At 41.2% G+C, this 16,866-nt stretch overlaps 1 protein-coding gene across 1 annotated transcript; it reads left to right on the forward strand.

Moving 5' to 3' along the window:
• The first annotated feature begins 6,427 nt into the window (after positions 1 to 6,427).
• Positions 6,428 to 14,846, forward strand: SPCS3 (signal peptidase complex subunit 3). The gene is made up of 5 exons (XM_028099824.2): positions 6,428 to 6,704; positions 8,247 to 8,320; positions 10,303 to 10,379; positions 13,479 to 13,594; positions 14,459 to 14,846. The coding sequence occupies exons 1-5, from the start codon at positions 6,562 to 6,564 to the stop codon at positions 14,589 to 14,591; spliced, it is 543 nt and encodes a 180-aa protein (XP_027955625.1). The 5' UTR covers positions 6,428 to 6,561; the 3' UTR covers positions 14,592 to 14,846.
• The last annotated feature ends 2,020 nt before the right edge of the window (positions 14,847 to 16,866 follow it).

Here is a 16,866-nt window from a genome sequence, read left to right on the forward strand (position 1 = left end):
CGTGAGAAATGTAATCTTTATTCCCGGTGGCTATGTGCCCTGCTAAAAATTGAGGAGAAGGGATGTTGGTGGAAAACTAGCAGGCTCAAGAACTTAGTCTATAAGCTTATTTCTCTCACACGGGATGTGAATACAATGCACGTAATCCCAGTTAAGTGTGAGAAAAATAAATTTCTATTGTTTGAGACATGACATAAAAAGAGCCAGGCTTAAAAGGAAATAGGCATTTTGGACAGCAAAGCAGAAAGAAGAACCCAAGCTCCTGATGACCCACATGGGCCACTGAATCCATCCACCATGAAGCTCTGCCTCACCTGCCCTCTAGGTGAAGGGAGAGATGTCCTATTGTGTCAACCACTTTGGTTCTTTTTTTCTTGTAGTTGAAAGCATCTTGAAAGAATTCCCTACAGGCCTTCCTCAGCACTCAATCTCTTTTACAATCTCAGCAACCTCTTCCTTGCTTTCACAGCCCTTACTACAATTTGGAATCATTTATTTGTCCTTTAAAGTCCATCTCCTCTGCTGGGCTGAAAGCCATGAGCTTTGGGACTAGAACTGTTCTGTTCATTATTGCACACCTAGGAAATGAAATGAAAAGGCTCACACAATGCTAGGCACACAGTAGGCTTGTAAATAAATGAATCATGGAAAGGATGCTAGTAAGCCTCCCTCGTTCAAAGAGATCACTTTTCCCCCCCCCCAAAGAAATTACTTCTAAAGGTAGAGCCACGTAAAGCGCTGCAGAAGGACAGCGTGGGGGGAATCACCCTGTCCTCTCTTCTTAGGTTTTTGTCATAAACTATTTAGTATCTCACCTACATCCAACATCTGCTTTAGAGCTTTGGCATGATCTCAGATTCGAATTGCAAGCCACTTAGAGCTACAGCCTGGTCTGGAGAGGGGGTGATGGTAGATCTGAGAGCGGCAGCTTCCCGGGCTGTGCGGTGGCTTTCGCTGGGGCGTCACGCGAGCCCTCAGTGCCTAAACGGGACCAGAGGGGTTCCGTCCATCCCTGCTGTCTCATTGCAATGGAAGTGGCGCCTTTGCGGGAGCCGGAGAGCTGGATGTCGTACCTGCAGATGGCAGCGCTATTCATATCTAGCTTTTAGATACGTGGCTTTCCTCCGGAGGGCATGAATCTGGATGAGTGCTCTGTTTTCTACTCTCCTCCCCCCCCCTCCCCCACACCTGTCTTTCTTCTACTTCGGGTAATAGCTGGTAGATGAAACAACAGGTTTCTATTTACAGGTGATCTCCGAAGTAGTTTACAGTTCACTCTGAAATGTAGCTCTAATGTCTTCTGTCTCGTACACTCACTTGTTCGTAACACCTGTGGCGTTGGTGATCGATGTTTAACTCAATGCTCTGTTCTATCAAAATGTGATTTTTACATAAAAGCCTGGGGAGAGAGTATAACCATGACACTGAAAGCAAACGTTCTTTACTTTCGAGATGTATCTTTAGATAAAACTGATTTTTAGCCGTGCAAATATGAATAGCTATCTTTTATTGAGTGCGTACGTGATTCAGGTGTTATGATAGGTAGTTATAGAAGGCAAGCAGCAAAATGCGTTTAATCAATGGGAAAAGATCTGTACTACAGGTTGCTCTATGTTCTACAGAACGAGTGGTTGGAATAATTCAGTAATAGGACATTATTTGAATTAGAAATTTTCAAAATTATCTTTTGCATTAAGGTAGTACTTGCCGTATGATTAGAGAGTAACTTAAATATTATATTTGCGAGTAAACTGAAAAGTTTCAAACATTTGATAAAGTCCACAGAATAACTGAGTTAAAAACAACTCATTTTTTATTTGTATGAGTTTTTTTTGGTAATTATCCTTCTATAAAAAGGTTTTGAGATTTGATTCATTGGCTCACATAGTCATGGACATTTTGTTTTTAAACAGAAAATCAAAATAGGCCTTTAATGTCGGCCCTCCTGCTCCCCATATCTTCTCCTTCTGGTCCTCTGTTTCCAAGCTGCTTTTGGCAATAACGGATGCCCCTCCCCACCTCCTACCCTATAACCTACAGGTTCAGTTCTGCAGCTGTTTGGTCAATCCTGACCTCGGTAAGAAAGCTTATCAACAGTATCAATACCCCTGTGCTCCAGAGTGCAGCACAGTTAATCAAGGATCCCTAACTGGGATCTGGGACCCAGCTGTGGCAGCTTTGCTCCTTAAGCCTCCTCAGTGACTTTGGCCATGTTTACCCTCAAATTATAATATTCCCTTCCTATTCTCATCCCCATCTTAGATAGGATTGAGGCTCTGCCATGGTCTCTACCTCTAAGTTCAGCCTGATTATCCAATTCAGTACCTGGGAGTCTTACCCTGAATACCCATGAGCATTCTATATTCTGCACGGACACACCTGTTCAGTGACCACTTACCTGCCCAACGCCTGAGTACTACCTCTATTATAAGGTCCCCAACATGGGGTTCTTCTCTTACAATCAGAAAATCAAGCCTTGTGAGTGCATGTAATATGTCAAGATTACATGGCCAGAAAACCCAACCTCAGAGAAAAGATATACCAAGAATTATCTCTGAAAGAAGTAAAGTCAATGGCCAAGGTATATTCCCAGATATCCATCATCCATATGTTTTATTCCAGCAACTCTCCCCAAACTTTTAAATAACTTTTAAACGATGTTACACACAATAATTCTTACTTTAAAACCATCGATTTTAGACTTAACAATTCTAGGAGAATTGTTAAGTTTACTTTAAGCTGTTGAACCAAAGGAAAGTACAAGTGTCATGTACGTCCCTCTCGGTATCCACCTCTATATCCAAAGGCTCAATGAAGGCAGAAAGTGAAGAAACATAATTTGTAGATTGGCTAAAGGTTTGCTTTTTCTTTATCTTGTTTGGCAGAAGAAGGAAGACACGATGTAGTCACTGCTTTCTTCTAGGGATCTTTGTGTCAAGAATCACTTGGTGTCAGGAATCACTTGGGAACCTTCTCAGTAAAGGCGTCAGAAAAATTACCAACTGCTAACTATGGTAACTTAGAGTGAAACATGTCTTAAGCAAATGAGCAACGCAAATGCAGAAAGGCACCGTAAGAGTTCATGAGCAACTCACATCTCGTATGCTGGTTGTTGCTTGCATCACCACAGTCCTGGGAGCACCGATGGGGCACTGGGTCTTGCCTGCCTGTGCAATAAAATCAGGGTGCATGGCAAGATCATTTTCTCGGCGTCTGTTAACAGATCTTAGGCCAGCTCACAAGTCCTTTGCTTCCCCATCTGCTCTAGAAGACCCTACACTTATGACTAACTCTTGTAATATGACACATGATTAAACCACAGAAGCAGAATTTGTGCTTCAAGAATTTCAGTTTTAGTTGTATATTCACATCACTTGAATGGTACTTCTTCCTTCCTTCCAATATACGGATTCACAGAAATGTAATAGTGCAAAAAATTTAGACATATTCTAGCATCCAGGACTTAAAATCTAGTACATTCTCTTGAAACATTTTTGCCCCCTTCAGAATAGACCTTTCAAAGTAAGGATATGAAGAATTCAGATGTTTTCTTATTCCTTTTTTGTAAGTTACTAAGATGGAATAATAGAGTCGCATATGGGTTTTTAACTTTTCAGGTATTCTCAGTAGTTAAAAAAATTCTCAGAAAAAAAGCAATGTTTGGTATTACTCAGAGTTTTCTAACCTTCTCTGTTATATATTGATTTTAAGTTCTTTTCCCCATATATATATATATATATATATATATATATATAAGTGAGGAGCACGAAAGTAGTAATGAATCCACATGAATAATGTACTTGACTGAGGTAACGGATTTTGCCTGATTTGTTCCCCCTATAAGGAGGTCCGATGAGCAGATAAAGACACTGAATGGCTCAATGATTAAGAACAAGTAGTGAAAACATCTTCCCATCCTGTGCTGTGGACGTGTGTAAAAGCAGCAGACTGCAAAGACCAAGCTTAAGTAGGTAACTCAAGGTCAAGAACCAAAAGAAACGTGTCCACATGAGTTAAAAGCACAAACAGGGCCTGCCACAGGCACTGGGAACCGAGGGGAGGATGGGAAGAGGGACTCTGAAGGGGAAGGGCGGGGGGAAGAAATCTGAAGACCAGGCAAAGCGTGAGAGGACAAAATGTGTAAGCAGTACAGCCTCCTGAACAAAACACCGGGCACATTCATAAGACTTAGGATAAAAAAAAAAAAAAAAAAAATTACTACTCCTACTACTCCTTCCCTTACAGAATAGAATGGGTTAAGTTTCCTTAGATTTTGGTAGAAATCCTTAGGGTCATTTTTATATTAAAATTTATGAAATGGGAGATAGTCCTGTTTTGGGGTTCCCCAAGACCCCCTTAGGTTTGGTGATTTTCTATGTAAGGACTCACAGGACTTAATATACAGTCATATCCACGGCCAAGGTTTATTGCAGTAAAAGGATTGCAAAGTGAAATCAGTAAAGGGAAAATGTGCACGGGCAGAAGTCTGGAGGAAACTAGGCAGAAGCTTCAAAGACTCCTCTCCCAGTGGAGTCACAGAGTATGTGCCTAATTCCTAGGAAACATTAGACTCAATGCCAAGGGTTTTCACTTGGGAAGGGTCATGTAGACCCGCTCTGCCGTTTCAAACTTCCAGAAGGAAAGCAGGTGTTTGGCATAAACCACATTGTTTCAATAAACAGTTTAGGTGCAGTGAGTCCCTTTTATCATTTAGGAAACATTATATATCAGTGCAGGGAACTGTTTACCAGCCAACTTCCGAGGGCTCCAGGGAGAGGGTGGCTATGAACACAGCTCTATCTCGGGCAAACTCGCTGTTCGCCTTCTGGCTGAGTGTGATGGTGGAGCTCACCTTTGGCTGCTTCATCACCACCTTCAACGACGGGATGCCAAAGGGCGAATCTTGCAAGCAGGTACTTCTAAGGATAGAAGTCTCAGACCTGTTATATTAACTCTTGTACACAGCTCCCATAACTCTTTTCCCATTTTATTTCCATTCTAGATGTAGCTGGCTCCGTTTGCCAATGGGTATCTAGAAACTTTTCTATAATAAGGATTACTCCAGTGAGTGAAGGAAGATAATAAACCCCACCAGGCATGGTCTGAATTTTCAGATCTTAATTATCCTAGGGCTTCATTGGTCTGAATATATTGCAACAGGGTAATTCCCCAAAGCCAACTTTGAGGCTGATTGCTCAACTGGCACCAGCATGCCTGGGATGTATGGGGGTTCTCCAGTGACTAGATGTTTACCATGGCATGTACGAGATACAGTTTCAACAGGGCATTCCTGAGTGAATTGGAGGAGGCCAGAAAGAGCAAGGTGATTAGGTTCTTCAAACTAGGAAAATGCCAAAAGCTTCACTGGCAGCCTCTCACTTTCCTGGAAGCCTAGCATCGAGGTGATGTGGGCAGCGAAGTTGGACATTAACTGCCTAAATTATTCAAAGAATCCCAGCAAATTTGGGTGTCTTTGATTGTCTGTGGAACACGGAAGGGCCCCTTGATCTTCATTTGCCTTGGGAGGGTGCGGTATAGATCCTCAGGAACCAATGGTCTCTGGTATAATTTCTGATATCCCCTCAAGGATGCTCAATAAACTAGTCTGGCATGTCATGAGGAGTAAGCAGCAGTCATCAAATGAGCTAACTCGTCATGCAGGCAAATAGTCAAGTGCACACAGGACCAAAGACAGTGGTCTGAACGACCAGATTCAAAAAGCAAATCTGAGACAGGAGGGCCTGGGAACGGAGAACCAGAGCGCAAATGCCTTGCTAATTAAAAAATTTTCTAGGGTGCTGTAGAGCAATTCCACGTTAATTATCTCCTTTGATCCTAAAAGCCCAGTGAAGCCATTCTTTTAGTTATTGGAAATACCCCATTAAATGCAAATATTTAAAATTGGTAGCACCAATTTTAAAGGAAGTTTAGTCTGCAGTTGGAAGGCAAAGCACTACTAGGAACTGGGCTAAGGATGGACGTGGAAAGTAAAGGCAAACTGCTTTTGGGGAGCTGGGATGGCCTCTCTTTCTCCCTGTCTCCCGTCCCACACCCTCCAAAAAACTGTTCTAACTTTGACCAGATTTGACAAAGGGGAAGAGTTTTGTGAAGAGCTGCTTCCAAACGCGACGCCTCAGAATACGTTCCAAACCTCCTTGCTTTGCTGCTGGGTTTCAGTGCAAATTAATAAAATAGTAGCGCTCAACAAGCCTCCGGGCTGACCACCCAGGCCGAAGGACCAAGAAAGGTGGGTAGGCGAGCCAAGGGGCCGGGAGGAGAGGAAGCGAGGGCAGGGGGCGGGTCTTCCGTGGAGAAACCACGCCCCTCCTTGCTCGTCGCTGACTGGTGGCGACGATAGGCCGCGAGGGTGGGTGTGTCCCGGGAGGCGGGTGCGCGCGCGCGCTCGCCCGCGTCGGAGGACCGGAAAGGAGGCGGGGCCGCGGCGGCACGCGCTCCCGGAACGCGCGCGGCGCAGGCGGCGCCGATCGCAGGGAGCCGGTCCGCGGCCGGAACGGGGTCCCCGGTGTGCGTGCGGAACGGGGCTCGGGGGAGACGGTCGCGATGAACACGGTGCTGTCGCGGGCGAACTCGCTGTTCGCCTTCTCGCTGAGCGTGATGGCGGCGCTCACCTTCGGCTGCTTCATCACCACCGCCTTCAAAGACAGGAGCGTCCCGGTGCGGCTGCACGTCTCGCGGATCATGCTGTGAGTGTGGCCGAGGCCCGGCCGGCGGGGCGGACGCCTGGACCGGGCCGGGGTGGGCGCCGAGGCCGGGCCGGTGCGCCGGGGGCCGCGCGGGCAGGGCGTCCGCGCCGCCCCGGCGGCCCCCGCTCCTGGGCGGCCGTCGCCCCCCGAGGGCGGACGCCCCAGTGGACGTCGCGGGCTTCTCGGCTTCCCCTCGAGCTCCCACCCCTGCACCGCAAATTCCCGGGCTTGCTCTTAAATTTTAATTTTGAGTGTTACTCAGGCCAGTGCCTCCGCTTCCTTCCTGTTCCTCACTTCCCCCCGCCCACGCCTGGCCAATGAGGGAGCAACACAACAGCAGAGCGGCGCCGCCGCCGCCCGCGCGCGGGTCCGCCGCCCGCCCGGGCTCCCGGGCTCCGGGCCCCCGGGCCGCCGGGCCGGCCGCCGCGGCTCGGCTGTGCCGTGGACACCCGGACTTGGCCCCGTCGGACGTGCCCGCTCCAGCTCTTGTCCTGCCTCCTTCCTGGGCGGCTCGTACTCGCAGCCGCTTTGAAGTTGGCGAGAGAGGTTAGGAGGCGCTGAGAGCGTGCAACATCCTAGCGCTCTGCTACGGCGCTTTGGGTATTTTTTTTTAAGAGTCAGCCGCTTGAAGAAATCTGCGAAAATGCCCGAAATGGGATTTCAGAATGACGTTGTCATGTCGTTAATGCCTGTTCTATTTTTCCCTTGATAATTTTTGTTCGCTAGCACTTTTTTTTTTTGATACGTAGCTTTTTCACCCCGGTTCTTACATCTTCTGTATTCCATCTTGCATCAAGTTCACTTTCGTCCTTCAGCGTTAGTTTTCTTGATTTCTTTGTCGGAGTCGCCGACAAGCCATTCATCGAATAGCCACCTCCATTGTGAAGAGCTACTTCCAAGTGCCCCCCCCCCGCCTTTTTTTTTTTTTTCCTCCCTCTATTGCTGCTTGCTAGATACCGGTTTTTAAATCCAAAGAGACACAGGCACTGGTAGCTGTTGTCAGTCTTGAGCAAGTTTCTTACCGTCCTGGGCCTTAATTTCCTTTTGTCTCGAATGGAAATAATGCCCAACTCGTAGGCTTGTTGTGAGGATTATTTGAGATAATTATGAAAAATACATTGTTGGACCTGACGCAGACACACAGTAAGCACTCAATAAGTAGCAGGGCTCATCATCTTAGCTTCGTTTTCCCACACCACCAGTAGTCGTCCGTGACCTTCTGCCCCTGCTACCAAATGGCTTTCAGCAAGTGCTTACGCTCCCTTTGAGCAGTTTTCACACTCCCCGCCCCCTGTCTCCCCATTTTGCTGGGGATTCTCTTTTAAGGTATATGCGTAGAGCTACAGACCTAATTTTATATTGGATTAAAATGTTTATCCTCTTTTCACACTTACAAGTTTCTCTGATTTTTCCTTGTTTCTTTGTGGGATTGCCTTTCCACCTGTGCCTCCAACTACATCCTTTCTTTCACTTTAAGGAATTATGTGAATTGTGTGTGCTGTTATGTTTGAAGGATGGTAAAACTTTTATCTTTATTTTTAGAAAAAATGTAGAAGACTTCACTGGACCTAGAGAAAGAAGTGATCTGGGATTCATTACATTTGATATAACTGCAGATATCCTTTAAGAATATATTTTATTGCTTTTTCTGTGGTGGTATAATGATATACATGTTGTTTAGTGATTTTGGGCAGGGGCAGTGAGTCTGATTGTCCCCTGAATCAACCAAACTTTAGAAGTTTCTATACCTATGTTTTCACGGGTAAAATAGTCTAATGCCTCCTCATTCACACCTTGAGAAAATTTATTTATGGATTTTTCAGTTATTATTTTGTGAACCGACTTTAAATTTTTCACAGAAACGTTAAATAGATTGAAAGCTTTAAGAGAGTTTGAATCTATATTTCAGGAAGAAAAAATAAAGTCGGGTCATTTGGATTATAGAAGGAAAAATGTCACCAGTGCTCAGTCTTCCTAGATCGAATATTTCATGTACAATCCCAAGTAATACATCCATATTTTATGACAGCAGAGAGAAACATATGTTAAAAAAGTGAATTGGCATCTGTTAAGGTTTAGGAGGTCACTATCAGAATGATTATTGGGTGAACCGTACTAGAATTTTGCCATCATAGTTTTTTTTATAAGTACTTTTATAATAAGAGTCAGAGAAATCTTAATATTTAAAAGAGTTGCTTTAAAATGGGGATGATTTAATATTTTCTCTTTATCTTGAGTTTCCAGCGTTTGATAACTCTGTCCATTTTGGCCAATTTAATCTTCTTTTAGGGTCTTAGATTAATGTCTTGGCAGCGTTGTTCCCTACCATGTCTAGTCTGATCACACCTGCCTTTTTAAGACCTCAGGATTAAGATTGGCGATGGTGATTGCACTGTCCGAACTTCTGGAAAGCAGCTATGAGAACAGTTGAAGCAGATGACGAACCTGGGGAGTTTACCTGAAATGGCTCTTTACAGCCATGGAATTACTTTAACTTGATTTTTTTTAGAAATAAAGTGTTGGGTTTAGAAGTAGAATAGAAATCAGTTCTCTAGGCACTTTTTTAGGAAATAGAGTGCAACTGTCAGAAGAGTCCTGTGGGAAACTTGGTATATGTCTGCTTTTAAGTCTTTGTGTCGTTTTAAAACAATCTAGTAGGAGGGAGTTTGGATCTCTTATGGAAGTAGTAACGTTATCTGGAGAATTATAGTGAAATTTCCTGACGTCTCAACTACTGTATATTTCTCAATGTCATCATTTATAGTTTAGTTGGATTTTTGTAATGCTGCAGCTACAACTTGAAATTGGGCCTGTTTTTATAAAGAGCTCTCATAGACTTCTCAATTCTACAACAGTGATTCTTGGTAGATACACATCTCTAAAAGCAGAATATAATGACCATGTTGCTATCAGTATGTGTAAATGCGTGTAATAAAATGACTTAGCCATTTACATGTAATACTTAATAAAATCCAAACACTAACTCAGTTCATTTTGCAGTGGCATAGGTCTTGTAATTAATCCTTGTGAATTTTTTTTTTTTTTTACCTCTGGTAAGCTGATGAAATCAGATTGATGTTCAGCTGCATATTCTTAACCAAAGCACTTCGTGGACTGAGACATTTTGATCTCTCCTGGCATGTGTCCAAAAGCAATGTGAACAATTTATTATGCTTGATTTAATTACATGAGCTGGTTCATGTTTGCCTATCAGTAAATGTAAATTGTGATGATTGGTTATACTTTAGAACTTCATGGAACTGAATGTGCTTGAAAGATTAAATCCTCTTTCTTTTAGACCTAGTTAATGTTACAGAAAGCTAAATTTTGTATTGCTCTGTTATTTTCTTATTAAATCATGGTTAGTGACGCAGGGAATGGTGCTAAGAATCTCACTGATGTTTTTTATTTTGAAATGAGCTGGATTTTATAACATACTTGTCTTTTATACATTTTTATTAAATTAGTGTCTCAGTATGTTTCTGGGCCACCTCTTTTTTTTTTCTATTTTAGTATTAGTATTGTGGATAATTAAGAATAAGATTGGTTTAAAAGTTGTATGCTGCTTTATGATTTATATATTCCTTAATTTGTTTACATCTAGAGAATATATTTGATTGGAATGTTAAGCAGTTGTTTCTTTATTTATCGGCAGAATATTCAACAAAAAATAATGTAAGTATATATAGGTAGATAGATTTTAATAGACCTTTAAAATCTCATTCTTCATGAAAGGGTATAAATCTTAAATATTCAAAATAGCTGATGTGAGTTGTTTGGGAAAAATCACCAGCCTCTGGAGAGGTGACTACTAAGAAAACATCTCCTTTGATTGGTAGCCTCTTTTTTTTTTGTTTGTTTCTGTAGCCCTCTAGTATTGTGGTCCCCAGAATGGGGTGCATGCAGGGTAATCCGTAGGTATATAAGGAAAATCATTAAGAGTTACTATTTCTTCTCTTACAGAGTTAGTAAGGGTTGCCAGTTTTTCAGTTTGTTAGCTTTTTACTTGACGTTAAGATGGAGTGGCAGCTTGTAAGCTCCTGACATGCTGTACTGAAAACGAGAGGGCTAGCTATATATTTCGGTGTTTAAAATAAAAGGGAAAGAAGTTAAACTTTATGAATACTTGCAATATGGACTGACATTAATATGCTCAGTCCCATAGTCAGACGGTCGCATGTCTCGGACAAGGTGCAGATCCTCTGGGGTAAGAGGAGGAATTCTGCATGGCACAGAGTTGACCATTTTGCATGCATTTATTCATTCAAGTTCAGCATTTTGGAAAGTTGTGCAGGGTAATCCAGTTCAGTGGGTGATGTTACCTAGTTTTAAATAAACGAATCCTCACAAAATGGAAAAAACGGCTTAAAAAGATTCCTGCAAAGAAATGACACATTGAAAATAATGTGAATGGTTCGACCACGTGTAAGCAGCAGGAGGGCAGCAGAGCCGATGTGTGTTCCTCCACAGCTACTCAGCCACAGTAATGGATTAGAGAAAGAAAGATCTAAGAAAAAGTTGGGTGAGAAAATGCAACATTGGTCAAGAGTGTTATTTGAAATGCAAATTTACGTTCACTGTCAGTGATGATATATCATCTAATGACAATAGTAATGTGTACTGCGCACATAATTTGTAAATAAAAGTGTGTATTTTGGGGTTTGTGCTCAGAAATCTTTGGAGACCATTTCCAGTGATAAGATCGGAAAGGCGGTTGTTGAATTACGAGTCTACTAAGAAATGGGGATGTGGAGCTGCTGCACGGGAGTAGGATTCTTTAAGCTAAAGTAGTCTTTCCACAGCTTTGATTGGAGAAAAGATGGCAAGGTATTTGGATCAGCAAAGTCTGTGACCTGTGTTTACAACTCTCATTACCCATATATGTAATCAAAAACTGGAAAGATAACAAATTTTTGAATCCTGTCAGATTATTTTAAAATCCGCCTAAATATTTCTGTTTTTCTTTTGATGTGAGCTGTTTTGATAGTCTTACTAAGCCATCTATCTACAGTTAACATCTCCATCTGTTGAGAAATACTTTCCTTTGCTTTGGAGTTGTATGGGATTCACCAATTTCAGGACTTAAAAGTAGTCTTTTTATTCATAAACTAGAGTTTATCAGAAATTTTGTAATTAAAAGCTACTAAACTATTAGATTAAAACACTTAAAATTATTAATTTGTCATTGAAATTTATTGGTCCAGTCTGATTGAGAGCTTTTTTTGCAGATGAGAGTAAGGATTGAGATATTTATGTAGAATGTCGCCAAAACAGAAATCCCCTGAAAGTGTTAAGTAAATGAGTGTGATAAATGAATTAAAATAGGAAGGTGAAATCCATGGAATTAAAATGTGCTTCTGTGTTGTTTTTACCTAAGTCACCCTCATGTTTGTATCAGCATGGTCTCGAGGTAGCTTGTACATAGAGATGAGTCCACTTCTGTATTTTATTGGAATTGTATTCACTTTCAAGGGGTGAAAAATTAATCAACTTTATCTGTTGATGGGCTTGATTAGTTAACTGGAAGTTTTAGTACTTCAATTCATTTTAACATTTATTTTGAGCATGTCTTTTATGCCAAATATTTTGTTAGGCTCTAGGATTATTGGGTTGAGTAAGTTTTGATCCCTGCCCTTGAGAATCAACAAAATGTTAGAAAGAACATAGAGAAAAAGCTATTCTGAAGGTGAGAATAACGACTGTATACGCACCTACCATTCTACAAGTCTCAGCAAATTATCCAAATTAATACGTCGCCCTCTTGGCAACAGGTATACCTAAGGTTTGTTCATAATTCTGGTTTACCCCAGTGTGACTAGTAAGTTCATACAGCTTGGAACTTGACAGATCATTGCTTTGGTGAATGAATAAATGTACATAAAAAGTCATTTCACTTTGGCATATCTTAGATTCTATGTTCTTCTGTCTTAATGTTTCTGTTGAATGTTAGAAAGAGGCTTTATGGTGAAGATTTGAACCTTCTTAGAAATAACGTCCACGTTTCTTTTCAGCAAATGTAGTCACCACACGCTGAGCAACTGGCCTCCCAGGCTAGTAATAATGGATGATAGCTTAATAAGAACAGATTTATTAGGATTAATAGTGGTCACAAATGTATTTTCTCTCCATTTTATGCCCCTCATTTTCCAAACAGAACTTGTTTTTGATATGTCAAAATAGCGGATTAAAAGAATTGACTTCTAGAATGTTCCATAATAAAACAATGATGCAATGTAATGTAAAGGAAAAATATTTAGAAGGCTTCATGTCTTTAGTGATTCCTTGATAATTTACAGACCTTGGAGATACATAAATATTCATGACCTCATCTGGCAGCGGAGACCTGTATCAACAGCGTGATGGAACAGGAACGGTTGTCTTGGTTTCTCTGACACTATGCAGAAGGGTCTCAGAAGTTTTACAGGGAATTTAATCCCTTTTACAGGGATTGTAATCCCTTCTGTTTCTCCAAGGGCCTCACTCTGGAGTGCACATGGGTCTAAAACCTTGTAGTAAGCTTTGAGGGCCCTAAGTAATACAGTTGCTTTAGCAAAAGCAATGATTTCCTTTAGGGAAATAACCTTTTGTCCCAGAAAAGTTCAGCTTCTTGTTTCTGTCCACTTGTTACTATTTTGTATGCTTGTATTTTAGCAGTTCCCTCAAAATTTATATTCATTAATGTAAATTAAATTATTTGCCTAGCACTGCTTTTAATTTAAGTGACAAAGATACAATTTCTGATGAGTTACCTAATTAATTTTCATTTTAATGTAGGCTCTGAACCAAGTTGTCCTCTGGGACAAGATTGTTCTGCGAGGTGATAATCCAAAGCTGCTGTTGAGAGATATGAAAACAAAATATTTTTTCTTCGACGATGGAAATGGCCTCAAGTGAGCAATTCGTTGTCATTCTTTGTAGTTTTTGTTTTAAAGAAAGTGATTAGAGGGTAAAAAGGGGTGAGTTGAGAGAGAAAGAAATACTGAACCGGAAGGATTGGGTAGAAACACTGCCGGAGACACGGGTCTAAGATAAGCGCTCCGTTCTCTCGCAAGTGAAATGGCCCTTAGCTGCTTCCACTGTGACATACACAGGGGGCCTGGGCTTGCCCGCCTGGAGGGAGCACTGCCCTTGGCAAGGGGCTCGTTCTGGAACGGGAGGAGGAGCAGTCGGGGGGCCGTTCGGGAGTAAAGAGCGCGGCTGCGTAGGAGTTGATGCTGAGGATTCCAGCTGTGCGTAACTTCTCCGAATCCCTGTTTCCTTTCATGCGCAGCAAAGGACTTAGAATAACTGAGGTTTTGGGTCACTGTAACTCCTAAGCTCTGTGAGTAAACACTGGAAGGGAACTTAGGGGAGAGCTGTTGTAACCAAACCTCCGGTTTTGCAGATGAAAGACGGGCGGCCATGAGAGAGGATTTGTTCATGGTCTAGATAATGAGAGAATTCGATTTCCAGTCAGTGCCTTCTGATAGCTAGCTCAGATCTCTTTCTGTATTCTCTCTCTCTCTCTTTTACTCATTTAAACTTTTTGGCCCATAGCTCTAATAACTGTCACTGTGAGTGAGTTTAGATAGGTCATTATGGGATGCCTGATGACAAAAGACTTGAGAGGACTTCTGTTGGTAGATTAGAATTCCGGTTACAAATAGCTGGTTATGAAGTATTTGAACCCTGGTGCTTGAGTTAAAATGTTTTTATTGAACTAAAAATGTTTTCTGCTGACATCTAATAAACATGTTTATTCTGTCTTTTTATAGGGGGAACAGGAATGTCACTTTAACCCTATCTTGGAACGTTGTACCAAATGCTGGAATTCTACCTCTTGTGACAGGATCAGGTCACGTATCTGTCCCATTTCCAGATACATATGAAATAACGAAGAGTTATTAAATTATTCTGAATTTGAAACAACATATTTTTATACTTAATGAATCATATCTCGTTTTTCTCTTCCCTTGCATCTTCATTTGGTTGGTACTTTTCTTTTTTGGGGGGGTGGTATAAGAACTAACATCAAAGGCATATTTGAAGGGAAAGGTTAATATGCTACTTAATTTTACAAGCAAAACACACACAAAAAAGGCCGCCAGAGTGGAGTATTATAAAAATAAGACAACTACATAATAAAGATTTATAAAAAATTTATGAGGTATTCCCTATATGTCCATGATTCCTTATGGAATATACAGTGAGCATGAAGAGTAGTTAAAACTTTTAGGTGCCTGTGGAGTTACAAGAACTGTATTTTATGCCTTGCATTCATGCAAGTTCACATTGGGTGTGATTCAGAAGTGGACGTTCTCTTTTTGGGTATCTCTCATTACTGGAAAAATTAAAATGGTTATTTGTAAGACACCTGGTTTACAAAAATAGCCAAAAGTGGTGAAATTTTATTCCATTTGTCTTGGGAATGCCCCATTATGCTTGTTTTTCTTAGAGGTGACTAGCAACTTTCTCCACTTAAAGACTAAATACCTCTTTATATGCTATAAATCATTTTAACTCATTTTAAAGTCTATTAAGTCAACCAAATATGTGTGTCTCAGTGCTTTCTCTAAAAATGTTCCTTTGTATTATATCTTTGTGTGAATTTTTAGCATTGCCATTGAAAGTTGAAGATGTTTGCATGGTTTACCTTCTGAGTTAATGTTGGTTCTCGTGAGCATGCCTAGTACCACTGAGTGGTAATTATTTAAAATTTTCTGTAGGTCCACATTTTAATAATTATTGGGTGGTAATCTTACTTGGTGCGCTTTTCCACTTACAAGCACTCCCTATATTTTACTGTGTGTTACCCCTGATAATCTAATGAGGTAAGTAATATAAATGTTAGCTCTTCACAGATGAGGAAACTGAAACCTGGCAGTTTATGGAATTGCCTTGAGGTTGCATAGCCAGCAAGCAAGGGAGTTAAAACTTCACTGATTCTCTGAGCTTAGCCTTTCTTTTGTAGCTCAGATTACAGACTAATCAAAATTCACTTAAAATTTTCATTCTGTTTTATGTTACCCTGGATACCCTCAAGCTGCCAACAACTTATGTAGAGATAATATCTCATTTCCTTCTCTGCACAAATTAATTTTACGTATGTTAATAAAGTAAGAGAATCCAGATGTCTGTAGAAATGACTTAGAGATTAAATGCAGAATAATACATGGTTGAATATTTGATCATATTTAACGTGATTTTTTTCACACTGAGCAAATAAACATCCTCAAGGAAGCAACTACAAATCAATTACCCTTAAAAGCAAGACCAAACACTCTAGCTACACTATCAGCAGTAACCAAAAAGGGCTAATGTTTTCCAAGAATAGGTTTAAGCTAACAGTTGTTGTATTTACCTCATCGGAAATACATCACCATTTAATACGTTGGTTTTAACAGCTATTGTATGTGAGAGCATGTGTTTCTGTCAAAGGTCAAAGCTGCCGTATCGTGAATACCAGCCTGGGTTTGGCTCCCAGCTTGTCATTAAACTGTTCAGGGTCTTGGTTTCTTTATCTGTAAAATTACAGAGTCGCACTCACTAACTTAAATCGTGGTTCTTCTATACCACACAAGTCTATAAAATCTGCGCTATCTGTCCAGCAGAGAGATTGAACAGAAAAGCACCTTAGTAATGGGAGGGCAAGAAGATGACTGAAAGACTAACACATACCTTGCGTGCTGATTGACTTTGTCTCTGTTAGGTTTTATACCCAGAACATTTAACTTGGTACAAATATAACACATGGAAACAGTCTCTGCAGATGTCAAAGCTGAGAAATTGGGTACATGCAGTCAGGAAGGCATGCACGTGATGGGGTGCGGGAGCTGGCTCATAGTTCCTTAGCGCTCGGTGGTGAGCGGACCCGTCAGTTTGCTAGAGATGAATGTTGGCATTTACTTGAGTTAACATTTACCTGACAAGCCCACCTGTTTTTCTGAGTTGGGTGAGGAAGAGCGGTAGAAAGGCCCAACAAGCACAATGGTTACATAATAGTTTTTTTTTTTTTTTTTTTTTACTCAACTTCAGAAAACTGCTCAGGACATGAATGCTCCAACACGGGAATAAGAAACCTCTGTCTCAGGAACTCATTTTTGGGTGCGCACAGCTTTGTTGGTTGACCATAATTCTACATGAAAACAGATGGCCTCTCGTTCAGTTTGATAAGCATATCATC

The sequence above is a fragment of the Eumetopias jubatus genome, unplaced genomic scaffold (genome assembly GCF_037043125.1).
Source record: "Eumetopias jubatus isolate StellerSeaLion01/CBP00866 unplaced genomic scaffold, mEumJub1_p1.0 scaffold_2, whole genome shotgun sequence".
NCBI classification, from domain to species: Eukaryota; Metazoa; Chordata; class Mammalia; order Carnivora; family Otariidae; genus Eumetopias; species Eumetopias jubatus.